The 27,964-nt window shown below is 36.9% G+C and overlaps 1 protein-coding gene across 1 annotated transcript in view; it reads right to left on the bottom strand.

Moving 5' to 3' along the window:
• Positions 1-6,201: 6,201 nt before the first annotated feature.
• The window catches only part of LOC122159474 (macrophage mannose receptor 1-like), a 33,006-nt gene continuing 11,243 nt past the window's right edge, over positions 6,202-27,964 (bottom strand). Inside the window, exons 12-30 of the mRNA XM_042817084.1 lie at positions 25,183-25,382; positions 24,745-24,872; positions 24,403-24,490; positions 23,694-23,829; positions 22,303-22,341; positions 22,036-22,199; positions 20,985-21,052; positions 20,475-20,575; positions 19,656-19,798; positions 18,840-18,945; positions 17,836-18,032; positions 16,357-16,456; positions 14,987-15,219; positions 13,134-13,299; positions 11,135-11,287; positions 9,766-9,882; positions 9,346-9,513; positions 7,999-8,034; positions 6,202-7,655 (exon numbers count right to left, since the gene is read on the bottom strand). Of these exons, the coding sequence (XP_042673018.1) occupies positions 7,456-7,655; positions 7,999-8,034; positions 9,346-9,513; positions 9,766-9,882; positions 11,135-11,287; positions 13,134-13,299; positions 14,987-15,219; positions 16,357-16,456; positions 17,836-18,032; positions 18,840-18,945; positions 19,656-19,798; positions 20,475-20,575; positions 20,985-21,052; positions 22,036-22,199; positions 22,303-22,341; positions 23,694-23,829; positions 24,403-24,490; positions 24,745-24,872; positions 25,183-25,382 (2,543 nt within the window). The 3' untranslated portion in view covers positions 6,202-7,455. The remainder of the gene's footprint in view (positions 7,656-7,998; positions 8,035-9,345; positions 9,514-9,765; positions 9,883-11,134; positions 11,288-13,133; positions 13,300-14,986; positions 15,220-16,356; positions 16,457-17,835; positions 18,033-18,839; positions 18,946-19,655; positions 19,799-20,474; positions 20,576-20,984; positions 21,053-22,035; positions 22,200-22,302; positions 22,342-23,693; positions 23,830-24,402; positions 24,491-24,744; positions 24,873-25,182; positions 25,383-27,964) is intronic.

Genomic DNA, 27,964 nt, shown 5'->3' with positions numbered 1-27,964 from the left:
CATGCATTGCTAGTGCTATACAAACACTTCTTCGAATACAATAGTGTGTCATGGCCCTACATACTTGCTAATCTCCTGAATCAATAACAAAGCAACATCTTTAGAGTATAATAAAATCAAAAGCCCAGCATCTTTCAGAACACCTGTCTGTTGACTTTTCTACTCGTGTTCTGAGCTCCATGAATGTTTCATACAAATAAAGAGATCACATTTTATATTTGTGCTTCAAATACAGGAAAACCATTAAATAAGCAAACATGCAAGTTCTTGTAAAAAGAGATATTTTCATTTCCAAGGCAAAATTAAATGTTGCTGCAAGCTTTCATAATACCTCAGTGGCAGACAAATGAAAGTTGATTATTTTAGGCAGTAAAAAAAAAAGCTGTTGAAGGAATCGAATCAGCAGACAAGGAAGAGGGAAAAGCATATCCGATAGCCCTCCAGAGCCAGAGGTCACACTTGGATAATTATATTCAACAGATCATTGCAGACTCATTCTCCAGAGATATGGTAAATCCATTTTTATCACTGTGCTATCCCATGGCAATTAAAATGCTTACGATTTTCTATACTTCCATAATATTTGTCCTTTAATCACTGTGTCTTATTACTGAAAACTCCTAGTGTATTTAACCTCATTGTACACTGTGACCCAATCAATCACAGAACTGATTGCTTTGATAACCTTTTCCTGTACTCTTCTAGACTCCATGTATCTTTTTCAGTCACAGCTCTACACATCATAGCCACATTTTTCCTAATATTCTTACGTGTTTTTTGAATGTTACAGAGGACTGACCAAATGCTTTTCAGTAGGCTGTCAGAAATGTTTTCTCAGTTAAAAACTGTTGCTGCACATGCTTTTTTATATTTTCATTTTTCCCACATAAATAGCAGTGTTTGTAGTTCCCATTTTGTCATCTTAGCAGTATACAAATCTTTAAGTCTTTACTGTCAAGTACTACTTTTGACAATTATGCATAACTTTGGGTTATTGCTAAACATCATAATTATCTTTATTCTAGGTGATCTGCAATAGCATATGAACTATGCTAGCCACGTGTATACTAGACCCTTACAATTCTAGCAGAGTGTGAGGCATGGTTTGTAATACAAAAAATCCCACATTTAGTCTTCTATAAACTATCATATGTATTTCCTAATTCCTTTTGTATATTTACCTCAGAGAATTTCAGTTTACCTCTGAGAAAGTTAGATCTGTTTTTAGAGCTCAGGAAACACAGAGATTGTTTCACAGACTGAAATGGTATTTGTCACTTTATATTCCTTTGGCACTGAAGATCTATTCAGGAACGGATTATGCACTAGAGCAAACAGGAACTTCAAGGTTCCTTTTTTCTGACACTGTCACTATGACAGTGATGTTTCTCCAGCATTTTCTGACAAGGTCTCGTGTTCTTGGGATTAATCTGAGTTTTCATTTCGAAAACCAGATTTTTTTCTGAAATCTTATGCATGTCTTGTAATAGTTCATAGGACAAATCTGTTCACAGGTATCCGAAGTCTTCCATTTCTTCCTTCTGTGTTTAAAGGAAAAACAGGAAAAAATTGAGAGAAATACTGTAAGCAACCATACTGATGACATCTGATGTATCAGTGTTGTATGGTCTCTAAGTGCAATTCCATTTCATCTTTTTGGAAAATTAGCAAACAAATGCACCTAATGAAAGTCTGGAAAAATGTGAAAGCAACAAAATGAGCACTTACTGAAAGAGAGTAAATGGACAATTACTGGAAGAATGGTGATAAAGAGAGATAATTTCATCCTGACAGTAACAAGAAAGTAAAGTTGGAAATAAAAATGGCTATTAAATATTCTCAAGAGGAAGAAATTTGGAGTGTAAACAAGTTTCTGAAATTGAGCCATGAGAATTCCTGTCAGTTCTATGCCACTAATAAGTTAATATACTTGGCATTTTTGGAGACTTTCCAGTTTTAAGATTGAAAAGCAATTAACTGAAATCTAACATGCTTCTGTGAGATAAGCACACATTATTCTCCGTTTATCGCTGGGGGAGAAGCAGAGCAAATGGTTTTTGATTCGTCACATAGTGCACAGATGCCTACCTGGGATACCGAAGTGGTGATCCCACAGGGCCTGCAAGGGAAGAAAAAAGAAAAGCAGAAGAAAACAATTAACATTTTACTACATTTGCTTTATTTGAAAGTCAAACGTAACAGCTATGAGAAAAAAAAAAAAAAAAAAAAAAAAAAAAAAAAAAAAAAAAAAAAAAACACAAAACCCTATGACCCTCATTAGACCAGTAAAAGAGCATTCCATCTGGAGAAATAACCAGCACGTTATCTCATTCACCAGCTAAAAAGTTAATTATGAAATCGGAATCAGTTCTCCTTTCATCTGGTCTCCCTGCAGCTCATTTATGTGCCTCAAGGCTCTGCAGTGATGCTCAAGGCTCCACGCAGCCCGTGCTGAGCGCACCGCGCGCCCTCCCCGCCGCAGCCCTTCGCAGCGCAGCCCGACTGGGCAGCGAGTCCTGGGACAGCTCAGACCGGTCCCTGGCAGAGAAGGAAGTCGGCTGTCACGTCACAGGTGTCCTCGACGCTTCTGTCAGCTTTTACTGCAGCGAACACAAAGTTGAGAGCCCAAGTTGGGCTCTCTCCGAGGCCGCAGCCTGTCGCTCGCTCGCTAGGTGTCGCCGCCGGCTGCCGCGGAACATCCCGAGTCGGGCCGCTGTCCGGGACCTGCGCTTGGTCGGGCATTCTGCCTCTTGCTCTGCTGGCATGGCCGCCATCTGCCCACCCCTGGTGCCAAGCAGGCTTCTGATATCGTGGAACTGTATCACCAAATGGCGTGGGTTGTAAGGACCTTAACACCCACCCAGCTCCCATCCCGTGCCGCGAGCAGGGCTGCCCCCCACCAGCTCAGGCTGCCCAGGGCCCCATCAAAACTCGCCATGAGTGCCTCCAGAGATGGGGCATCCGCAGCTCCGGGCAGCACTACCAGTGCCTCCCCGACCTCTTCCTTCTGACATCTACAGAATCGTGGCCTGGACTTGCATCCACATGAGCTTCGAGTGTCTCCCACCCTGGAGACTTCACAGCCTCTATGGGCAGCCAGAGGAAGTCTTCAAGGCACAAACAAATCAGGCTGCTTTCTGTGTGCTGAAAATACACTCCCTGATGGTCATTTTTTATGATTTATCTATAGCTAGAGCTATGATACTGTACAGACAATGCTACATAAATTAAAAATAATTTCTGTCCAGATTTAGCAGAAGTAAAAATTGAAAATTTCTTACAAGAGTTTATGTACTTGTTCACCAAAAATAGTGATCTTCTAATCTGGCATTAAGATAATGAAGACTGTTTAAAATGTGCAAAAGGATGATTTAATTTTTTTTTTTTTAAGAATTGTAATAAACGAACTTGCATTTTACAAATTGATTTCATTGATTCAGCCTGTTATATACAGCAGTTTATACAGATCAGCAAAAATTATTGTTCCACTGATGCTTCCTGACAATAACTGTAAACAAACAGGTAGCAGAATAAAAAAAGAATTAATTAAAATTACTGCATGCATAATTGATAACAAGGAAAAAAATAACAAGATGAATTGTTTGATTACTCATTTTATGGTCTTCTGTTTGAAAGATACCAAGTAGGAGAGAGCTAAATTTCATCATCCTGGCATCCTTGGTGCTGTATTTACAATCTCCAAAGACTTGTGATTCACTGTGATGCTACTGTGTGTCTACCTCTGGGAAGGTATGAGTGCATCTGTCTCTACTGCTCTCAGCTCAAAGTAACTGGGAAAGTGAAATTACTGCTCTTAATACCATCTTCTTCCTCTTGTGCCTTTTTTTCTTTCTTGTCATGTTTCTTCTCTTTCCTAATATTGAAACAATCAACTTGTTTAAAAAGGAATCTGCTTGAATGAATATACAACATATGCACATACATATATACTGCATATACAACATCTCTACAGCACTGCTGTAAGGAAAGCAGAAGCAGATTTAAATTGCTGGATGGTATAACTGCAATAGCTGCAGTAATTACATGCAGTAATATTTGTATACTCCATCTTCTGTATTCTTCTTTTGTGGGCATGTTTTTGTCTTATGTTAAAGCAGTCAAGAATGCAGCAGCTGCAGCATGTCTCAACTTCCTGTTTTCCAGAAAGGAATATTATGATCATCTTTAATACCATATACTACCTTCTACAGGAAGATTAAGAGTTCTCTATTTCCATTGCTGAGTGATATTTTCCTGCCACAAATAGATCATAGTGTACTTCCAGAGAAGGTATCCTGCAAAAACTGGTAAGGAAAACCAAGAATTATCTATAAAAGCAAGGGGAGTAGTTATGCATACACACACACACATGCTCCAGTATAAATGCTTATGTTTAACAGCAGGGGCAGTATGTCTTCTCTCCCCCATGACAAAGCTAATTTTAACTGAGATATTCATAGTAAGCAATATTTTTTCATGTCCCAGGCACAGAACTGCATATATAGGCCTTTTTGAAGAGAAACAGGCAGACCATCTGTTTTGGAAAGTGAGATAATGCACAGGAAGGAGTGACTCTGTCCTATGTAGTTTAACCAAGTGTGCAATAATCTTATGCAATAATCTTTTGTGTCTGAACTATGGATGAGGTTTTCAGTAAGGTGTCAGTTCAAACAATAAATAGTTCAAAAAAGAGGTGTAGGGGAATTGGAGTATTCCTGACACACAGATCCCTGTCCCAGTGTCTGTTCTTGCTTGAATGAATAGGCCGTCCTTACTACGGCAATGCCATTCCATGCTGCCAGTAAATGATGACTATCTATTTAACATGAGCAGCTCTGGGCAGGGCTTTGGCCTTTTTCGCAGTCCCTTGGATGGACACAGACCTGCTGCACAAGCTCATTCTGCCCACATCCATTTTCACTGCTTTTCTCACCAGGATGCTTTTCTCTTTCCCTTTTCTGAGTCAGGAGCAAGACTTTGCAGCTTCTCTGTTTCTTGCTGGGGATCAACAACATAATTTATACCTAGCGCATGATTATATCCATGTCTTGTTGAGATGTGATGTTCAATTCAACCACAAAATAGTTGTAAAGATCTATACCAAATAATTTTCTAAAGATAATCCTGGTGCTTGGCATGCAAAGCAGCCTGATCATTGAGCTCTTCTTACTTCTAGCACAGATGCAGTACCAGCCATGGTTCTTCCTAGGAGCTCACAGGTGGTGCTGAGTTTGACTAGAACACTTATGCTATGAGCTCAGTTTTTATGGGTACAGACCATAAAACTTGCAAATAACTTTAACAGAAAAAAAATAAGTCTTTTCTATCATGCATTTCCTAAAAAAGCATTATTCCTTTTGGGAAAATAATTTCAATTTATAGGGCTGTCTGACATGGACATATATACTGTAAGACTCTGCAGCCTGAATTGCATGTAAGAATAAAACAGGAAAAGCACTTTCATTCTTTGCTCATCCAAAAAGACAAGTGTAACTGTTTATTCCCAGATTCCTGTAGCACGTATCCGGAAACAATTTAATCTTTAGTCGTCTCAGTGGGAAACAGGTGGTGTTTTTCTCCTTCCATTTTTATCCAAAGTCCTCAGTTATTTCCTATTTCCTCTCGAGAATAACTGTGACTTCTTTTTCATCACAGGAGTGATGGGATTATAGGATTCACTATATCAATTTAGGAATTTTTTCTTATGTGTTTTTATTTCAGGGCTTTCCTCTGTATTTAAAGGGCATTAATTATAGAATTTACTTTTGATTTACTGCATTTTTAATCTCTCTAAATAATCTGTAATTTTTGGTGGTGGGTGTTTTTACCACTTCTCTTCATTAAATACAGTCACACAGACATACTAGAAAGGGAAAAGTCTTACAATCTAGATATGTCCTTCGATATCTGTGATTGGAGAGCCTTCCCTACAAACTCAGCCAAAGCTGTAGAATAAGGCATCCATCCAACAAAGGAGTGTAAGAGAAGAAATGAAAGCTCAGGCAAAAACGTCTGATACCAAATATGCGATGCCTTGATAAAACAACTGAAGCAAGGAGCTACTTCCATTCTAAGTCGCTAACAATAGTATTTTTACTTTATTGTTTACTAGCTACCTAGAGAAGAGGCCAATTATAAGGATAATACAAGGCCAATTATAAGGATAATACAAATGTGTTCTCAAGCCAGTCAGACAAAAACACGTATATTCTGGTGCCAAAACCTATTCCACATGTACAACTTAATCCGTTTAAATAAGAATTTTAACATTTTTATCAGTCATCTAAAACACAGGAAATCCTGACTACAGTTCTTACAGACAGTTCTGAGAGAGCATCTGTTTCTCCTTCCAGATACTTGGTAGAAGCTCCTTTGCTCTAGCTTCTTCATACACTTCTTTTCTTGACTCCTTCTGTTTGCCAGGTGCCCTACAGAAGCTTGGAGCAAGATGTCTCCATAACTCAGTGGGAATGAGAAACATGCAGAATGATTGACTGCCTGGAAGAAAACACTGCTACTGCATACAGCTGAAAAAAATCTCTGAAAAGGAATCTAATGGAGTATGTTAACAAATGAAATTACAATAGGGGTGGAAGAATTTTGTTTCAAAAGCATAGAAGTGGTCTAAACTGGAAAGTTAGTTAATGAATTATAAGATAACTTTATGCAATATAATGTAGCTATTTATCACACCTGTGTAGATTTTTTTAAAAGAGGCATCAATATTGCATTCTGAAAACATAGTTACTGAAGTAAAACCCAACAGAAAGATCACCTCTTGTTGTATTAATTTGAACCTTGTGGAAAAATTGTAATATTTACAGAATTATCCAGAAGTGCAAGGTTGTAGAGAATGACACAATTGTTCCCAAAGTTCTGATCAGGAATCTTTTTAGTTAGACCAGGAATCTTTCTACAGGAATCTTTTCAATTACATTTCATCTATGTATTTACTTATTCGTAAGGAGACAATATGTAACTCACAGAGACAAGTATGGTAGTAGGTTTTACATTAATGAAAAGATAGTGTAATAAACTGTGAAACTGCAATTCTGAATAAGCAGCATTTTCCTTCATAGTCTAAATAACACCGAAGCAGTACAACAGGAAAAGTTATAAAAAGATAGGAGTAATTATTTCCTTCATATGCAAAAACAAAAAGAGAAATGAGTTAAATAAAAAATTTCATATAGTAAACATCATAGGTTTGCCCCGACTCTTCTCAGCCACACTCATTTATGTGAAAAACAGGTGTACTCTTCATACTAAACAACAAACTGAAACATTTTGGCAAACATATCTATATGTGTGTGCATGTTTACATAAATCCATTAGCTTTGTATTTGTGAAGGGATAAGACTATTATTTGTGTGGAAAAACATGAAGCTGCCATGAGATTTGACTAATAGTTGCATAGATTGGTTTTTTTCTGGAACTTATGGGTATTTTGTCAGACTACTTGTTGGTGTATGCATCATTTCCTTGGATATCCACTGCTGCTTCTGATCCACTCATTCTGGCTGAAATACTTACTTGGTTTTGTCCCTTGTTCCTCAAATAGAAGTAAACTGCACTTACAGCTCCAACTATAAAAAGGGCTAATAAAACAAACAGCCATATGATGCCGGTAGAAAGCACTGTCTCCATTTTCTGTCCTGGAAATTAGTGAAATAGAATCAGAACTTTCAATCTTAAGAGATTTCAGAATCCAATCATAAACAAAATTTCTTTAACAAAAAGTCAGAAAAATGGATACAGATGTATATTTTCTGTTCAACACATTGGGTTTCTCCATTCACACAACTGAATAAATTACAATTAGACAAGTTTGACCAAAAAAAGAGCTTAATTCAGAATTACCTTAGTTCCTGCCTCTAGATATGAATTAAATTTACAGAACTTTTATTTTTAGGCACTCTCAAAATTAGTATTTGGAAACTATTTTATTATTTTCATGTTCTATTTGAATATCTCTCACTGAAAAGTAAGTCAACTTACCCCTATTTTCAGGTGACATCTCTATCTTTTCCGCAGCTTTCAAAAGGAAAAGAAAACAATTATTCTGAATGCTCAAAAAAAGGGAAGAAATTTAAACTTTCTAAGACCAGATGTTCCTGAGAATTTGCCCCAAACCCACCTGCCCTCTCAGGGAGATAGAACTAAGCACATGCAACCTCTAGAAGAAATCACAGAATCACCCGGGTTGGAAGGGACCTCAAGGATCATGTAGTTCCAACCCCCCTGCCTAGCAGGGCCACCAAACATACACATTCAGATCAGGTTGCCCAGGACCCCGTCCAACCTGGCCTTAAACACATCCAAGGACGGGGAAATATCAAGCATTCCACTAAGAGCATCTGATACTAGCCAACAAGAAATGAGATCATAGCTGAATTTATTCTACTTCCACAAGGATTTTCAAATGTGTTTGTTTCTGAGAAACTGCCCACACGATCTGTATTCTTTTTTAGGCATTTTCAGAAGCAGAAACATTTCATGAATGGAGATCTTGTAAGTTAGAAACATATAATGAGGATATTGAGCTGAATGTGATCTGCCAGCTTAGCCTCTTTCTGCTGGAGACAGCTGTTCCTTGTGGATGTAGTCCCTACTGTAATCGCATTTCCCAAACTTATCAGGTAAGTGAAAGGTGAACAGAAGTATGAAGTCTGCAACACCAAATGGCCTTGTTATTTACCACTTTCGTTTAGTGTCATTCAGCTATCAGACTTTTGAATTTTCTAGCAGGTGATCATTCTTGCATCAAGACACAATCAGCATTTTATTAAACGTGACTTCACAATGCTAAAGATTGACGACATAGATTCCCATGTCACTCAGTCCTCAAATCATCAGTTCAAAGGACAGCAATGAAAGTAATCACCAAATCCAGCATCAGACAGAGTCTGTATTGCATTCATCAGAACAAGATTTTTTGAGAAAGTAGTCCATTGAAATGAAACAAGAATTGCTGCCTTTGAACTTAGATGGTGTGATATTTGATGGAAAGATCTAAGGAAAACTACCTTTTTATTAAAAAATGAGAAGTCTTTTTTCTTTTGGTTAAACACAGGTATCTGAAGTATTCTTGAGAGCTGCATAGAGCTGCTAATGGCAGTTTTACAGGACTTGGAGCTTCAGCCTTATGATGAGGCAGTCGGAAACCACATGGAATATCCTGCTATCCCTGAGGCCTCAATATTTTGGCAACAGAGTGCTGCTATTGTTGTTTGCTGGTTTTACACTTGAGCTTGTAATATTTTACATTTTTACATGTTTTACAAGGTGTAATTTAAATACATTTTGAGACATTATTAGCCTCAATACGTTAGAACTGTTACTTACTTTTTGCTTTTTTACAGATATATCCTTTTCTGAAAGAACAGACGTTGGTGTTCCAGAATCCAGTCAATGCACATACTTCTCCACAGTCTTTATGCATTCTGTTTGTAGGCTCCCCAATTTGCCAGTTGACAAAATCCAATTCTGACTTGTCTGTCCATACCCATTGTTCTGATGTTTAAAATAAGTGTATATGTATAAAACAATGACATAGAACAGGTTGTGACAGGGAAAACAGCAAATTTTAACATGGATAATTGTTTCTGCTACAGTTCCAAGTGTATGTAAACACGCGATGTAAACACGAAATAAACATATTTGATTTTTATGTAGTTTTCTAATATGGATTTTTGCTTTCTTCTTAACAATGTATAATAATTTTGTATTATATTGTAATACATGATTAAAAAATGAAGATGTTACCTCTGTCATCTCTCTTTAGACCTATCCAAAAGTTTGGAGATTTTCCATGAAGTATCTTAATGGTTTCTGCCAGAAAGTTTGCTTCGGTATAGTCTCCTACAGATACCAAGTCAGCAGCTGAAAAGTATTAATGCATACATCACATCTCCTTTTTTTACAGCTTAAGGAAAAAAAAGAAGGTATTGGAAGATATTACTGATTCAAGTAACATTCACAAGTCTTGTTATGGTTATTGTAACACTATATTGTATATTGAGCATGAGTTATCTGTGGCTGCAAGTCAGTAAGACAGAGGTTTTTTGTTTAGCCTTCTGCAATTTAGAGAAGACAAGTTGCTCTCTTTCAACACTTTTGGATAGATCCAACCACGCTCCGGACTGCAGGTAGGCTGAAAGCGATTTGTGGGATGTTTTCAGCGCCACGCATCCTGTCACTACAGCTCTGCCACTTGCCAGTGGCTGGGCAGTGATTTTAGCAGTACTTGAATTGTGAAGGTGTTCAGTTGGACTAGATGATCTTGGAGGTCTTTTCAAATCTTGATGATTGTATGATTCTGCGTCCAGAAGTTGTTACAAAGCCCCTAGCAGTACTAATTCAGACATGTGTGTTATGCTCACCAGGAAATCACCTACCTGACTTTGCCATGGGTAGTATGTGCTGCAGAAGTGTAGGAACCTACAGTATGCACAAATGTTCAATGCAATTTTTCCTTCTGGCTACTAGGCAACTTGCAATTAAAAAGAATACCACTCAGAAATACGATGTCAATGCACGATGTCTCCTATTCTTACTTACACTGAAATGTAAGCTGTTTCACAACAATGCTCAGTTAAAAGTGAAAAGAAATCTGAGATGTGGAATAAAACATTGACGCTACTCCACACAGAGCTCTTTTCCCCACGCTACAGCTGTCAGCATGGAGTACTTGCAGAGCAGGACACAGTGAGTATGTTTTACTGACTCACGAATCCAGGTGACTCCTCAATCTCATTTATTGTGCAGACATTCAAATTAAACTATTAAACAGTGCCATGGCACTAACAATAACATCAAAAACAAACAAATGAAAACACCTTCCCTATAAGTGTCCTAGTTCATGTTGTGAACTAAAAGTGTTTTTCTATTTTCCTCAATTACTGATTTCCATAAAACTAGTAGGAACTTTTTTTTTTTTTTGGAGATAAGAATGTTTCTCCTGGTAATTGAGATATCAATTATATTATGAAATGTCACGAATCTTGTTTTCTTCAAAAAGCAATCTAAAATGATCACTTGAAGTTTTGAAGTAATGTAAGGCATTCATATCATTATCACCCATTATTCTATGAATTTCACTGCATCTTCATTCTTTCTAAAACACAACACTCACCTAGTTGGGCACATTCCCGACGAGCTTGAGACCAGCTTTTTTTCCTGACAGCCTCAAAGTAGTAGCAGTGACCATGGAAAGGTATCCAAGATTTGTGTCCTTTTGATTCAGGGCATTTTCCAGGAAGCTGAGGGGGCTCAGTAGGGGCCGTTACTAGTAAGAGATGGGTACTGGAAGTTGTTATTTTTTTTTCCCCGTTGCACAAGTAAGAAAATATTTTTTAAAAATCCTATATTAGGTTTGTCATCAGAGAACTGAAGCATGTTCTAATAAGAGCTTGAGTATGGCTTTGTTTGAGAGCTTACTTGACTTCTTTTATTTGTCAAGGTGATGAAGAAGATACAGTATAAGCAGCATGAATTATCTGTAATTAACATTTTTGTTGTGAATAAGTCAATAAATATCCAACTGGTTTTCTGGCATAAATGTCTGCCTGATTAGTTAAAACTGTTATTTTAAAAATAGTTTCTGACTTCCTCAGCTCTTGACAGGATCAAAACCTTCTACTAGAAATTGTAGTTGTGAATGAAAGGGTTATAACTTAACACAGCTTGCAGAGTTTTTTATTAAACTGCATACTAAATAAATTCCATAGTGATCAATACATTAGGAAGATTTTGGATGAGAAGATAAATTCACATGGAAAGAAAATTAAATGCTCTGCCAAATCACATTTTCTTCCTGTGAGTCTTCCACAGTCTACTTCTCCCCTTGTTAAGGAACATTCAACTCTCAAATTAGATTTCCATAGCATTGAAGTGAAAAGGGATATTATATATAAACTTCAAGGATTTTTTTTTTGTTTGTTTGTTTTTTTTTGGTCAAATTACAGCATCAGGAGATGTGATTTGGCATGCAATTTTTCATTTTCTAATACTTCAATATCTTCCGTAATATTGAAGAAAACAAGAATATTTAGCTGAACCATAAAATTAGAAGTTTCTTCAGTGAGTTATGTACTTTGTCCGTATGCTCACAGCTGACAAGTTGATATATAATTACATCTCACTTAGAACAGATGTTTGTCATTGCTATTCCTAGGCATTTCCAGTGATAGAAATTCTCTGACCCATTTTTAATTTGTGTTTTCTGTATTTTATCCTGTGTTTGGTAAAGGCTTTGTATTTGTTAAAATCAAGTTTTTCTTCCTGTATTTCTGTTACTCCTTTTCCAACTCACATCATATATAAGAATAATTAAATTCAGTTTCTTTAGGGTTGGTTTTCAATATTTAAATTTGATCATCCATTTAGATAAATTATTCCCACCATTTTTTAATTAATTAATGCATTTCTCTTAGCATTTTGTTTTAGTCATTTGCAGAACCTCAATTATAATCTTCCTTTATTAATTCTTGTTTTCTGGTAATCTGAATATCCTATTTGAACAGCAGCGTTTTCAATCTCTGATGCCCCAAACTGTGTACAGAACTTCATGAATGAAGCTTCTGAGTGGCTAAGAAATCAATGAGTACTCTTAGGGTTCTGGTAATGACTATTATGAATTTATTTATTTCTGGAAAGAATTCCCAACAACACTTAATGTGTGTAATACTATAATGGGATGATAATAGCAGGATGGCAAATTCTTCGGCTACAATAAACAGTAATGAGCCCAAACGCACCACCCGGAGATACAGAAATGAAGGGAAAAAAGAGCTGCTTACCATTGGAAGGCCTCAGGTAGGGATTTCTGGCAAGAGATGCCCTCACCTCTACTGCCAACCCTTAAATGAGGTCTGGGGAGGGGGTGGATCCTGGCTGCACCCTTTCCAATCACTCAGGTGCATTGCATACACCTGAGCTCCTCTGGGCTGGCCCTGCCTTCCCACCAGGTGCTCAATCACTGTTTCAGAACATGACTCAGTATTTCCACCACAGTGTGTTAGTTAGCTGCTTATGTATTCTGATATACAAGTGCATAAAACAAGGTGGTTTGTTATATTAGCACAGTTGGTAGATCCTCACACCCTCTAGCTAAAACATATTAAATCACTCACCATCTGACTTCTTACAGATGGAAAAGTGTTTCTCCTCACATGAAGCTGTCTTCCAGGTTCCATCAGTATCTAAGTAGACACATGCTAATGTCTGTTTTGGTTCCCTGCTGGACCACTTGCTGTAAACTAATCTCCATCTGTCAATCCAATGATACTTGCCCTCTGTCTGGAAGCAAAATGCATGCAGTAATTTCAAGGATACTGAGACTCATAAACCTACTACACAGAGTCCATAGAGGACTCTCATGTAACCAGTATGGATTCAAATGCTTACAATTACCACTTTTTTGTTCTTGCTAACTGCAACAAGATGTGCAGTATCTGTTACACACAGACATGATTGCAGGGTAATTTTCTTTCAGTCTGTCACGGAGTTGATCAGATCAATCTATGTCCGTGACAGGGGCGGCAGGCCTCTGCCCTCCCCCCCCACCCCGGTCCCACAAAAAAAATGGGAAGGAAGGAAGGGAGGAAAAGAGCAGCGGCAACAATCTATGGAGGAAAACTTATTTTACTATAATATTGGAATACAAGATAACACAATATATACAATTTAATTGAAATTGGGATTAATAAATCAGACAAGATGAGAGAGAGAGTTCCCGGGACTGATTCAAACCTGAAAAGCTTGGAACGGCTAGGAAAGCACCCTCCAGCACCCACTGCAAGGCAGCAAGAGAGCACCCCCCCCACCCGGAAGGGCCAGATCCCGTGACTGCTGTAATGTACAGGGATAGGTACTTGGAATTGGGGCAGTGACACTTTAATGCCCCGTACACTACATGATGTTTTGATGTGGAATACTGAAACCAAAAAAAAACAAAAAACAAAAAACAAAAACATAGAACCATGACACAGTCATCCAAAAAGTATCTAACATTAATTCAGAATATTTTTTTGAGTATGGAGATATGGAATGAAAAAAAAAGGAAGGGAAACATGAGTGAAGACAGAAAAACTGAGAATTACATAAGACATAAAGTTGGTATCTCCACCCAAAACATCTGCATGTTGTGGGTGGATGTGTTCTTAATAAGCAATGCTGATTGCTATCACTTTGGTTGTGGTATCGTGACTGTGATTCATGTAGAAGAGTGCACCATGTCAAAATGCACCTACCTCCAAATGTTCACCCTCCTACGTCATATAGTTGGCACATACATCTCAAAGACAGAGATTAGTTTTTTTCCCTATAATATTCTAAATTTTTAATGAGAAAAATTACACCAGGAAGAATACTTTCATTGCTCAGTATGTGCAATTATACGGGCTATACCATATTATACGGGCTACAGATTCCTTTCTACAATTTTTGCCCTTCATTCTTTTCAGGATTGAATTTTTTTACTGCTAACCACAAATAGTTATCGTCTAAGATAATTATTTGTGAACATAAACACATACATTAAAAAAAAAAATCATCATTCATAGATTTCTGATATACAACTAGAGATACCACGTCACAAATGTCTGAGATAGATAAAAACACGAGAGGAGGGCAGGGTGTACCCCTGCATATCATTTCTGGTATGCCTATTAGATTAAAATAAGTTTATGATGGGGGAGATTTCACAGTTTATCACTTAGACATTTTAATGACTCCATACACAACTTTGTTAGGTACTGGCTTGCAGGAGTATTTCCTTGTGCTAAAGCACCTTCAAGATTTCATAGTTCATTAGAATCTCCTCTGAGTCCTTTTTGATGAACATCATAATAGACAGGTAATGCACTGACATAACATGCTGCTTTAAGAAATATGCTGTCAGAAATTGCTGACAGATTTCAAGCTGAGAGCATTCAGTAAGACCTGTGCATGCAAGCTTAACTGTCTATAATGCACATGCTCTTACCATGTAGCTGTTAAGACCAATCCACATAGGCTGCCCATATTCCTGTGCAATTAAGAACAGTAGTGACTGGCTATATGGGTCTAAAATGCTAGCAAGTTCTGAGGAATTGCTCTTGCAGGATTGTTGTGCTTCTTCCCAATTCATTTTGGAATGGGTGACAGAGTAGCTAATGCCATCAGAATGGTCAAAAGCAAATTCCAACACTGTTGCCGATGACCTATAGAGTTTAGGGTCTGTGGGAATAAAAATAACAATGCCAAACAGAAGAACACAAATCTGGAGGACACACATTTGGCTTGAGCAACTGAATGACATCACTATTATTTACAGACGTACTAGAAAATTGCTAGTGTTTTTTTTTTGTTTGTTTTTTGTTTGTTTTTTTTTTTTTTTTGAATTCTTTTTTAATTGCTAATAAGACAGGCTGAGGGAGGTGGGCTTGTTCAGCCTAGAGAAAAGAAGGCTGCAGGGTGACCTCATTGCAGCCTTTCAGTTATCTAAAGGGAGCCTAAAAACAGGAGGGGAATCAACTCTTTGAAAGGGTTGATAACTGAGGACAAGGGGAAATGGTTTTAAGTTGAGGGAGGGGAGATTTAGGTTGAATGTGTCAGGAGGAAGTTCTTTACTGTGAGAGTGGTGAGGTGCTGGAACAGGCTGCCCAGAGAGGTTGTGGATGCCCCATCCCTAGAGGTGTTCAAGATCAGATTGTATGGGGCTTTAGGCAGCCTGGTCTAGTATTAAACGTGGAGGTTGATGGCCCTGCATGTAGCAAGGAGGTTGGAGATTCATGATCCTTGAGGTCCCTTCCAACCCTGGCCATTCTGTAATTCTGTGATAATTTAAATGGAATATGTTCTCATTCATTTTTTAATAAGTAACAGATAACTTCAAAATAACAGTGCAATTTTCAGATTAAATAAATACACTTACAGCCACTAGGGACTTCAAATCTGTAAATTCACTGAATTTTACATAGCAGGGAGTCAAAAATAGCACACATACTCTGTACATTTTCAATATTCTCTTTGTGGCTTAGTATCTTCACAACTCTGTCAAGTTTATTTGGATACATGTAAAATTCACTTACCAATTACAGTAATTTCTAGATTATTATGAACTTCTGTAAAAAAAATGCTTAAGATTTTTAGCTATTAAATGATTTTAAATAAAAACATTTTGCTTTTATAAATTCTTTACTTCAAAACATTTCCAAGTAACAACGTAATGCAAGATGGTCTCTTAAGCTTTATTGATATTTTATCTATAACTAACCAACTATAAGATGATAAGTGTGATCTAAATTGTGTTAAAAAGAAAAGTGATTTTAATGTTGTCATTATGAATTCCAGGATTAGTGATACAGAACTCACCACTGTTCTTCTGGCATATATACCCACTGGATTTATAACATGGCTCATCACTCCATTTTCCTATATCAGTATAATCTCTCTTCAGAGAAACACAGTCATACTGTTGGAGAAAGGGAAGGAATATGACAGTCAGCACGTTAATATTAGTTTAGTATTAGAAGTTATAAAACTAAGTAAAGCAGCTATGGGAAGTTTCATGCCTTCTTTCTTTGTTTTAGTTCTGGGGCTCGCATTACAACTGAAGAAACACCTTTCTCTTTTCTTTTTCTGTCATCTCAGGCCTTCTCTGTGGTGGTAGCTCCACAGAGCTTACTCTGAAGAAGCAGAAGATGATAATGATATAGGAGTAGGGCAGATGGGCAATTGCTTCCAATAGTACAGCAATTTTTCAGTGATATTTCACTCCTTTGAAAATCATGGAATAATAGAATATCCTGAGAAGAGACCCTGGAATTGAACCAGAAGGATCATGCTAATTCTGGTTCCACACAGGAGCACTCCAAATTCTAACCGTAGCTATGAGAGTGTTGTCCAAATGTTTCTTCAAGACAGGTTTGGGGCTGTGACCACTGTCCTGGGGAGTTGAAGGAAAGGATACTCAGAGAGTAACAGTATGTTCAAGGTGAAGGAGAGAATTAGAATGTACCTTTCTGCCTTCTGGTTTTTGTTTTGTTTGTTTCAGGATGTTTCCCTGAAGCATTATCAGAACTGTAGTGAAATTGAGACACGTGTTGTGCTGCATCCTGTTTGTCTTCCTACACACCTCAGACAGGGACCAGAGCAAAATGGGCAAAAGCACAGTGAATTAGCTGAGGTGAAGATTAAGCTCTCTGGATTCTTTGGGGGAGCGAGATATAAAATGAGGGGAGGTTGGACACAAGTAAAGTAGTCACACTGAAAATGAAGGGTAAGTTCTGAAAAGAAGATAGGGAAATAAATGGGAGAAGGTGGTTTGCGTACGTGGAAGGCTATTGTATTTACAACATCATGGCATTTTATTTCAGACCTAGTAAGAGTGTTTTGTTGGTTTAGAAAGCAGTTGGCATCTGTCAGCCCTTAGTAGTTTAGCTATAATTTTAAATATGGAAGAAATAGAAAAAAATTCAACTGTTGCATGGTCTCTTCCTTCATTTTCCAACATGATTTAATTTACCAAACACGTGAAAGTGTTTCCCATGTGCTAGTTTCTAAAATTTGAATGCTGTATCTGCATTTTCTCCAAAATAGAGAGCAAACTAGTTTGAAAAAGAAAACTTCGTTTAGTCAATTTGTCCCAGAATATTCCCAAATTCTTAGGCAAATTTGCAGCAATAACATTCTCTTGTGCTAGGTATCAGTATATTTCAACATTAAGGCATTGTAATGGTCATCCCAGTTTATAGATGAGTAAGTTGGAGAAAAGCTGAGGAAAACTGAGATGTTTAATTGAAGTGCTGCTCTCCATATTTCATCTTACAGTAAACTCTGAGCAATATTTACCTGCATCCGATTGCCATCATCTTCTGGACGGAGGCTGTCAAATAAAATAGGTTCATAAAGTTTTGGGGAATCTGGAGCCCAGTTTGTATAGGAAACAGCACTTCCATCAGCCCAAACAAAGTTGAGTTCACTGATTATGTCATTCAAGCCAATCCAGGGATTGTATAAAACATTCTTCAAATGGTAAGTGAGAAAAGCTAGGGGGAAAAAAAAAAAAAACACAATAGAAAAGAAACTGAACACGTCACGTAATCAGTCAAAACACCAATCAAGACATCAGGTAATAAACAAGTTCTGTAATTATTTTGCTTGCTTTATTAAAATCTTGAAAATATATTTTAATCAGGAATGTACCCAGTTTGATTCTGTTAAGTTTATTATGTCAGAATTTTACCAAGCCTTTGATTACGAAACATCTCAATGAACGAAAGCACTTAGAACTATAAGGATAGATTAGAAATAAGGTAGTACAGAAAAAAGCCACTTGACCATTTGTCATAAGAATTCATTTATTTCAAACTTCAGGATGAGTTGATTGATGGATCTATAAATGGAAGCCTAAAAATATAGTCCAGATGGAAATGTGTATTTAACAATGTATTCCTAAATTACTTTGCAGAATTTAGACAGTCATTTGAGAGGTCTAATAACATAGTCATTTATATTTATGGCAAAAGTAGACCATGGGTGGTTCTTCATTCCCTCTGTCAAATTCTACAAGCACCAGGTTGGAATTTACTATTCTATGCCAATTCAAATTCTATGAATAATGTAAAGTAGCTTGCATGGAATGAAAGAGCAAGCAAGCCTTAGTATGACCAGCATGAAACAGCTCCAGTTTTTCCAGAAATGTTTGATGCCATGACCATATAACCCATACTGAGTATATGTATTGTGAAATAAATATATCGACATACTGTCTCTCTTCTTGCCGTGCTTCTTTTCTGGAAATGAACAATGTTTACAGAATAAGTGCTATTATCTAAAGGGCCATTGTACTATACCTTGTACTTGTTCATTTTGTATGGTAGCCAGATGTCCTCCAAGGCTGATACAGTCTGTATTTGCAGTATACCAATATTGAAATTGAGAACCAAAAAATTTGTAACACTGGGGAAAAATAAGCTAGGTTATCAGAGATTGACAGCAAAAGGAATTTAGGCATGTATGACACCTGATAAAGCAGAAAATAACCCCATCAGACCAGAAAAGAGCTGGCAGGGACTCAGCGCTAGAGCCAAGGCAGAACTTTTCATGTCTTTAAAATGTATTCCCTAACGTTCTGGAAGGAACTGTGAATGGCAGAAGAAAATCTTTTCATTTATAACTCACATTTATAATTCACAAAACCTAATGTGTCAACTAGCTGTGCTGGAAAAGCCACACTCCATCATCAGACAAAGAAGTGCTACCAATAAATACATAAAAAGCCAAGCCCAGGATTCCATTTGAAATCACGTGCACTTTTTGAGAAATATTTTAGACATATAAGATGTTCTAATTGAGCATTATTTCTGATTCTCTCCTACTCAAATGACTGACTGTACACTAATGTTGACTGTCAGTTGAATTAAGTTCTATCTTTTTTAAGTACATACTATTAAGATTTGTTCCATGGTAGTTTAGATTACCACTTTTCTGAAAAATAATAAAAATATATATGACTACAAATATCATTATTTTTAAGAGTTAGCTAACTGGTTAAATTGTAAACATGACTTCAGAAAAATCACTGTCAAGAGATAAAAGGTCCCACTGTATGGCTATAGGTACATTCCCCAAGGTCTGGTATCACTGTGTATAGATGCACACTACCAAACCTGATTTTTAAATAAAAGCCAGTCTTCAGGACATCCTCCTGGAGGTGAAGTTGCTGCTGGAGAAAGTGTGGCATTCACAAAACTCCCATGCCTCTCACAGATAAAGCCATGTGAATGACCACAGCTAACATCATTCCACAAACCTGAAGTTTAAACGCAGATAATAAGACATTACATAAAAGACTAAAATTTGAGGAAAAGTACCTTTGTATTTCTATATAATTGTAGTTTTGAAAACACTCTGCTGAGGAATGTCAGAGTGTATTTCAGCTGGACACTACATCCTATCACCACTTGCAGGAGGGCTTTAGTCCTGCTGTGACTGTGGGATTACTGCCCACATGATGTGGCAGACATGACAACTCCCTTGCCTCTGAGTAAAGCCCACTAACAGCATTGTTATACTCAAGCCTGCAAATGTAAAGTAACACTTTTTCAGTGAAAGAACAATTGAATATGATACTTCATATGCTCATTAGGCCCTTGGTTATTTATATTATTCCTTTACTCACTATTTCCTGATTATTTTTTGAAAGAACAATTCTCCCTTTGCTTGAATGGAACATACTGCCCACACAGATGAAAAATTAATGACCCATTTGTCCCTGCATTCTCTAACAAAGTCAATTTCATATATTCCACTCTTATAGCTAACACTGTCCCTTAACTAACATCAGATATAAAGACCATATGTTTTACATATGTTTTCCCCCAGATTACTGGCAAAAAAGAAAAAAAAGATTTACAGTTAGCAAGATTTAATAAATGGGGGAAGAGTAATAACTAAAAAAAATATTTTTCTTAAAAAGCGCAACTCACCATATTTTTTATCTAAGACCACACAATGTTCTTGAGCAGAAGCAAAGTTGGGTTCCCCCTCTGCCCAAGGTGCACAGCGTAAAGTACTTCCATCTATCCATCTGAAAAACATGAAAGTAATATAGCAGCTGTTAAACAGACTGTGTTCATTCAACAGTTCAGAAAAAAAAAAAAAAACTATGCTAAAAATATATATTTTTATGTATTTACAGCTGAGTCTGTCTGTAATTAGACTTAAAAAAGATTAAAAGATTTTAGATAATGAGATGCATAACAAATCAAAAAGAAAAAAAACCTTCATTTTTAATAGATGCTACCTATGTATTGGAAGCATTAAAACATAATTTAAACCAGTGATTTTGCACTGTAGTTAAACCAGCAGGAGCATACATTTCAACATAACTCCAATATTGCTTATGAGGTCCTTGCAGGATACATCCAGAAGGAACTCTGGCTGTGCAAAACTTCTGCTCTGTTTTTTTAAATGGATCATATAGCACATTTACCTACCTAAACTGTTGGTCAGCATTCAGGATTAATCCTATGAGATATGAATGCAGTTTGCCATTTTTTAAGATCTAAACACATTTAAAAAAAAAACAAAACAAAACAAAAAAACTTTCAGTTAATGCTTTCTGTTACTTACTAGTTTTCTAAAAGAAAAAAAGTGTATTTTTGTGCTATTGATGCAACGAGACGAATACATATTGTTTGAATGATCGTGCATAGGCACCAGACAGAACTCCTCTTGAACTAAATAGCAGAAATCACACAATTCTGTTTTGTAACTTTATTGCTGCTTCACTACATTAGACTGCCTTACTGGTATAAAGAAAGCTGTCAAAGTTGATTTTGAAAGATACAAGAGTTGTGAAATGAAAATAACAAAATATTTTAGTTCTACTCAGTAAATAAATCTTTATTTTCTTCTTAAGCTGCAGTGTGATTTCTGTATCTCAAGCTGTCTGTTCACTATTCCTTTCATATCCTTTTCCACACAAAAGCAAACATCTAAAATACTGTAACACAGACAGTAGGCTGCATGGCAGCTTTAACATTAATAAAACAAATAGTGTTATGGCAGAGGTCTGAGCCAACATCCATGCTATTTAACAGTAGGCGTGCCCCTAGCATGGGCATTTACTCACCAGGAGATGTCTGAGCAGTACTTTTGAAATACATGGCTAGTTTTGAGACGTTTTGCAGCAAAATTAATTCATGAAGGTCTTGATTGTTCTTTAATCCCTGACCTGGAACAGGCTAAACCTCTCTTTGAAAAGTTGTTTAGGGCAGCAAGCACCATGATGTGGTGTGTCAGAGCTACCCTTGCAGTAGCCTCAAATCTTTGTACAACACCACCATGTAAAACATGGCTAAAAAGTAGATTTCTGTTCATTGCTCCCTGTACATTTAGTTATATATTTTTTTCATTGAATATTGAAATTACTGCTGATAAAATGTATCAATACTATGCAACAAGCATGCCTTCCTCTACTTCACAAGCATATGCAGCAGAATATATATGCTGTATGTAGTAAATTGTAATCAAATTTCCTCTTACATATTTCCACAGAAAAATTCTTTTATTATTATCTCCAATAATAGCAAGATCTCCACGGTGGTTTCTGCAGAACATTCTGGCTTTTTCCATAGATGTACTTTCTGTGCTGAAAAAATACTGTTTGTCCTCTTTTATAATCCAGCCATCTTCTGTGACTTCATACACTGCAACACAGGAGAGGAGTCTGCATTCTGCACAGACCCTGTGAAAACTGCTGTTGTTACATGACAGCATCCTTTGAGTGTGAGGAGATAAACAGGAGCTTACTGGCAGAAGGGCTGACAGGTTCTGGCTTCAAGAGTGTTCCTGTAATGAAATGAAGAAAAAAAGATGTAAAATATTCTCCAATTGTTGAACCAATGTAGGTGTTCAGTTAGCAGAAATGATCTTAGTGACAATCAAAGTTCCATAATTTTTCTGCAATAAATTGAAAGAATGAAAATACTATACTTGGATGTTGATATACTTTGCACAGTAATAAGAGATTATACAGACGTTGTCCAATCTGAGCAAGAAATTCAGATTATAAATAAATTTCTTCTTAAAACAGCATATATATTTACTATTCATTTATTGGGTAAATTTTTTCTGTGACATTACCTTGTGAAGAATCACATTTAACTGAAAGGCCACCAACTATCAAGAAAATTTAAATAAAGAAAAAAAGATGTAACACTAAGTGGAAAATCGGAATAATGTATCTAAATTTGCAAGACCAAGCTATAAAAATACAAGACAAGTGCCATCTTTATTTTTTTTTTCCCCCACAGGAGTTCAACATAATATTTGTATTTCTGTATAATTGCATTAAATAAATTGTGCAACATATAAGCTTTGTTAAAAAAAAACAAAAAAAGTTTGCCATCTTTTAAAAAAATAATTACTTCCATGTTTGGTTGAAAGATGTAAAAGATAAAAAATTACATAAGTTCTGCAAGCACAAAACATTAGGACTGCTTCATTGTGACATTATGTACTACTGACTAATGATGATGATTTCTTCGGACTGTAACTGGTGCCATTCATACACTGATAGTAACTAATAAAATAGACAACTACCATTGACGCTTTTAGAGATAGTTGTACTGATAATTCAGTTGAAGAATTGCAAAGTAACTAGCAAAGACATCTGCACAGCATCTCTTTCAGATAGATATCCATGGCTGCTACTTTTTAAGCATGAGAAGATGAGACAGAATGAATAAATGGGAATCAGATTATTTTGAAAAATTAACAAGCACAAAAATAGTCTGCAATGGAGAGGTATCACTTTGAACACTGCTTCTCACACATTGCGTGAAGGAGCCTAAAGACAGCCACCAAAGTAAATGTTCTGAAATGTGCAACTCAGTAGAAAGCCATAACAGATTCTTCTCTTATTTCTCTGTAGTTGCAGTAGTTACATTTTGGAAAACAAACAAACAAAAATTATCATACAACATAAAGTTTTAAAAATAAGGCAAAACAAGATTGATAATTTTCAGTTGAAGCATTGCATTCTGAATGAATATGTTTTGACCTATTGTTCCACATACAGACATCCTATAAATCAACCAGATTTTCTTTGAGCACGTAACTTGCATAACACTATCCTAAAATATGAAAATCTGCAACAGAAATGGTTTTCTAGAGGGATCTTGGAGTAAAATTTATCTTACCTTCCTTTATTTCACAAATCCAGTCCTGACTGTATTCACAGTGCATGTTAATCCAGGAGATGGAATGCTCTTTGTTGATTGCTCCGCAATTTTCTAATGGAGCGTCGTAAAAAGAAATTGCTTTCATGTAACTCACCTACAGTAGAAACAGATATGAATAAAAATCATAGCAATAACAGGGAAAATAGCTGAACTCTGGAAGAAAAGAGAGGTAGCTCCAAAGTTGCAAACCTCTCATTTTCTTTGTGTGGTTGCACAGTCCATGTGGGCTGTCAAAGCAATATAGCATTTTGTAAGGAAAAAAAAAAAGCTCTCATCTTACACAGCATTCAGCGGACTCCAGCAGTCACATTAAACCTTTTTGCTCTGGTTTGGAATCAAATGAAGTTATAAATCAATAGCAGGGAAAGGAATGCGGCAATATATCACCACAACCACACAAAATTAGGAGAGATGATTCTCATCTACTTACCACCTATTTATCTCCTTTCTGAAACTTCATGTTATCACTGCTTTGATGGTTTAATTTCGTGGTTTATAACCTTTTTCTTTTCAAATGAGTACGAAGAACACTGATTTAGGGTTACCCAATGGTAAGGCAATGATTCCTGGTAATTCTCAATACAACTTTCATCAGTGCCAGTCATGAAAATAACTTTAACAGTGAAAGAGTCAGAACTGAAATAAACTAGGAATGTTGAGTTCTCACCGGGGATCTGTCACTCCAGGACAGCCCACCATCAGGATCCAAACGCTGCAAACCTATCCAGAAAAGCTGAGATGATGGCAGTTTCTTCCTAGAACATGAAAAGATATGTTGTGAAGAAAAGGACACATTAGCTGTGTTTAGTTACGTAGTTCACATGGAACTGTCGCTCTCACACTTACTGAAGGATTTGAGGACTACCCAATGCTTTGAAACCAATGATGTAAGTGTATGTAACAGCTGCAAGGACGGGCTAGGAGGTACTTGGTCTGTAATAGTGAGGTAGGTATAAGTGCTTCAGAGGATTCAAAGACTAAATGGTTATTAAATGTTTATTTTACTTACGTTATTAAGTTTTCTATCACTCTTTGCTCTTCTTCACTATTAATAGCAGCGAGATCTCCTCCTATTTCTCTGCAGAAATCTCTGGCTTCAAACCATGTTTTCTTATGGTTTTTTTCTCTCACAAAGGTCTGTAAATAAATTTTAAAGTAGAAAACTGTGTTTTAAGTATAAAAATAAGTCCACTGACTGCCTTGTACAATCAAAATAGGAAAACATTACATTAAGATTATCATGTATAACACAGATTAAAGAACACACTACTCGGATAACTCTAAGTATCACTGATACAGAGATCATTGCTGTGATTCCCTTGGGCAGTCTGAACAAAAGCTCATTACATTCATACAATGAGGTGTCATTCTCTGAAGCTTAGACTTTTTATCAGTTAGAAACTCTTTTGTCTCATGAGAAGTATTATAGGAAAAAAATAACACTTACTCTGAAGCAAGAATTAGTGCTATTACTTGTATTCCAACCCAAAGGACATTTGAAATTGGAATTTTTTCCAGGAGCAAGTGGACGAGTTATTTTTTCAGCTGTTTTTTTGCAGAGAAATTTTGCCTTTAGTTCACAGTTCTGAACATCCCATAGTCCAGCTGCACTTCCAGTCCTCAGGGCAACACAACCTACTTCTTTCCCTTTGTGAAATATAAAAGAAAATTAAAATGTTTTCAAGTAGTTCCCCTGCTTTTTCCTTTTTTTTTTTTTTTTTTTTTTTTTTTTTTTGTAAATGAATTGTTCATGCAATTCATTTACAAAAGACTGTTTGAAATATTATCTGTAGTGTCTGCTCAGTGGAGAAGCTTTCTAAAAAGAGGAAAACAAAGAGCACTGCTTTTCCCCTTTGAAAAGCATTATAGCTTAAGTGCATTAACCTCCCCACACCTAGCTAGCTCTTTCCTACACCACTCACAGCAAGCATTTAGCAGCCTGTCACCCAGGAGAGATGAGGAGCACCAAGGAACGTGCATCCTTTTGAAATGCAATCTTCAACACCTCATTCTCTGCTTCTGAAACCAGTGGGACAATGGTCTATGACTCTATCAAAAGCAACTTCTGTCTATTACTTAAAGGCAATCTTAGCTTCTAAGCTTTTAGCCTAGCCAAAATTCTAGATTCCCTGCCTGCGAGGTACCCAAGTGTTCACATTCTGAGAACTCATCCCACTGTTTTGTTGAAGTTTTGTTCTGGCTGTCTATTTTTTTTTCTTTGTGTAGTCTTGACCACTGTTATAAAGAAGATATTAAACTTCTTTTTAGCTTAACTTTAATAAGACAAATCCCATCCTAAGTCTTTAAGGATATGCCTAAACTGTGAACTGAAAAACTGCAGAGATTTCTGAGCAATTCTAAAGGAATTGCCTTCTGTAGCATAAGTAGCACAGCTGTGCCAGTACAAAGCTGAAAGGACCAAACGAGTCTGAGCTTTGCATTTCATTTACACAGTCCTTCACTGTCAAGACCCAGGCACTTTATCTAAGTGTGATGCTACACTGCAACCCCAATGGCTCCCAGGGAGCTAACTCAGGTACTTCCAGCATAGTGCTGCACTGCACAGTATCAACTCCTCCTCAGTTAACAATGAAGACAAGTTTTAAAAAATAGAAGGAAAAAAATAGAGGTTACATTGGAGTGGCAAAAAGCTCTTTGCAACCTGAGGCTGAAAACCTTAGAGTCTAAAAACTCTTACTGTATTGTTTCTTATGTGTTTTTTTCCCTCAATTCTATCATTTTAATCTTTTACACTCAGTTTGATTTTGCTCTTGTAAGCAATGAGGAGCCAGGAAATAACTATTTCTACAGTGTCATATTCCATAGACACTTCTAGTTAGTATTTCAAAGGCAGAATGTTCATATATGTCATCCTAGATGTGTTTTAAAAATAATGGCTAATTGGGAAAGAGTTTAGTATTACAACACAAATTTCCTCAGTAGCACAAATCATTTCAGAAAATAGCCCTATAAAGACTTGTGAAGAGTCACTCTGACAACCACAGCAAGTGATTCAAAAGAGCATTTTTCTTCCTATTTATGAGAAACAGGTGTGAAATTCTGCCACATCAGAAACTGAGTATTCAATATTCACTTGCCATCAGAGTAAATTGTGGAAAATATAATTGGCAGGAAGTCCTAGTGATTTGCATTACTTGCTCAATAACACTGGGAGAGCATTTAAGATACTGAGTTCTGATGGTCTCAATGTTGGAACAGTAGGTAAAAAAGATGGCATCACCTCTGTGATGCCCAGGTGGAAGGGAAGAAAGCTGCCTGATTACTACATGCTGGCTTCTGCGCAGAAATTTGTGTAAGGCTGCTGAAATGCAGAGGAAATTGTTCCGTCATATATAGACTGGCCACTTGCAGCAGGGAGTTCAATGGGTTGGGAGGTAGAGAAAGGGGCAGGTAGACCTCAGAGTCAGCAGCTGCTCAAGTCTGCCATGTCAACAGTGAAACAGACGTATTAGCCATTTGTTTAGGTGTTATAAAAACAAAGAGCTTTTTAGGGAGCTGGTAGCATAGAATTAGTTGCAATTGAGAAAGTCCTTACAGTGCTGAATTCAGAGTCAGAGAGAAGCAAGCTGCTTGCTTGTGCATGGGGAGAAGGAGGATGTCTGGCTGCCAAGCTGCCCTGCTTATTCTGCATTTTGTTTTTAAAATCGGTTCTTATAGTGCACATTAAGTAGAACTAGCTGCAATGATTAAAAGGAAACAAGGAAACTAACCCTGTGGTGCTAGAAGTGCTTACGCAGAGGTGCTGGCAGAACACCACCAAGCTCCAGCTGCCTCCAGGCCCTGCCATAGCAGACTAAACTCCTGTCACCAGGAAGCAGCCCTGGGGAGCCCAGAAGTAATCCCAGAGCTGGAAATGACACCAGCTGGAGCATATTTCTAATGATCTTACTGTAATTTATGACTCTGTTGAATCAACTACCGAAATATTTTCATTTGCTAGACTAAGTCAGACAGATATCTGGAGTATCAGGAGGAAAACCCAAAACCTGGCCACTTGCAGTTAGTTTCACAACCCTAAAGGCCAGAGAGAGCTAAACGCAGCATCACAGAAAGGAAACGCTGCAGGGTGATAGTAAGGGTTGTCAGTGGGGAATAGATACTATCAAGACCAGAATAAGATCTGGGGTCTCAGTGAATGTCTGAAGCACCTACATCTCTTTGCTGAAAAGCCAATGTGAAGGGAAAAGGTATACACATTCTTTTCCTTT

Source organism: Centrocercus urophasianus, unplaced genomic scaffold, assembly GCF_019232065.1.
Source record: "Centrocercus urophasianus isolate 14NV4802_14NV808 unplaced genomic scaffold, USGS_Curo_1.0 seq_16, whole genome shotgun sequence".
NCBI lineage: Eukaryota > Metazoa > Chordata > Aves > Galliformes > Phasianidae > Centrocercus > Centrocercus urophasianus.
Note: the sequence above shows the minus strand (reverse complement) of the source record. Positions and strands in the feature narration are given on the sequence as shown.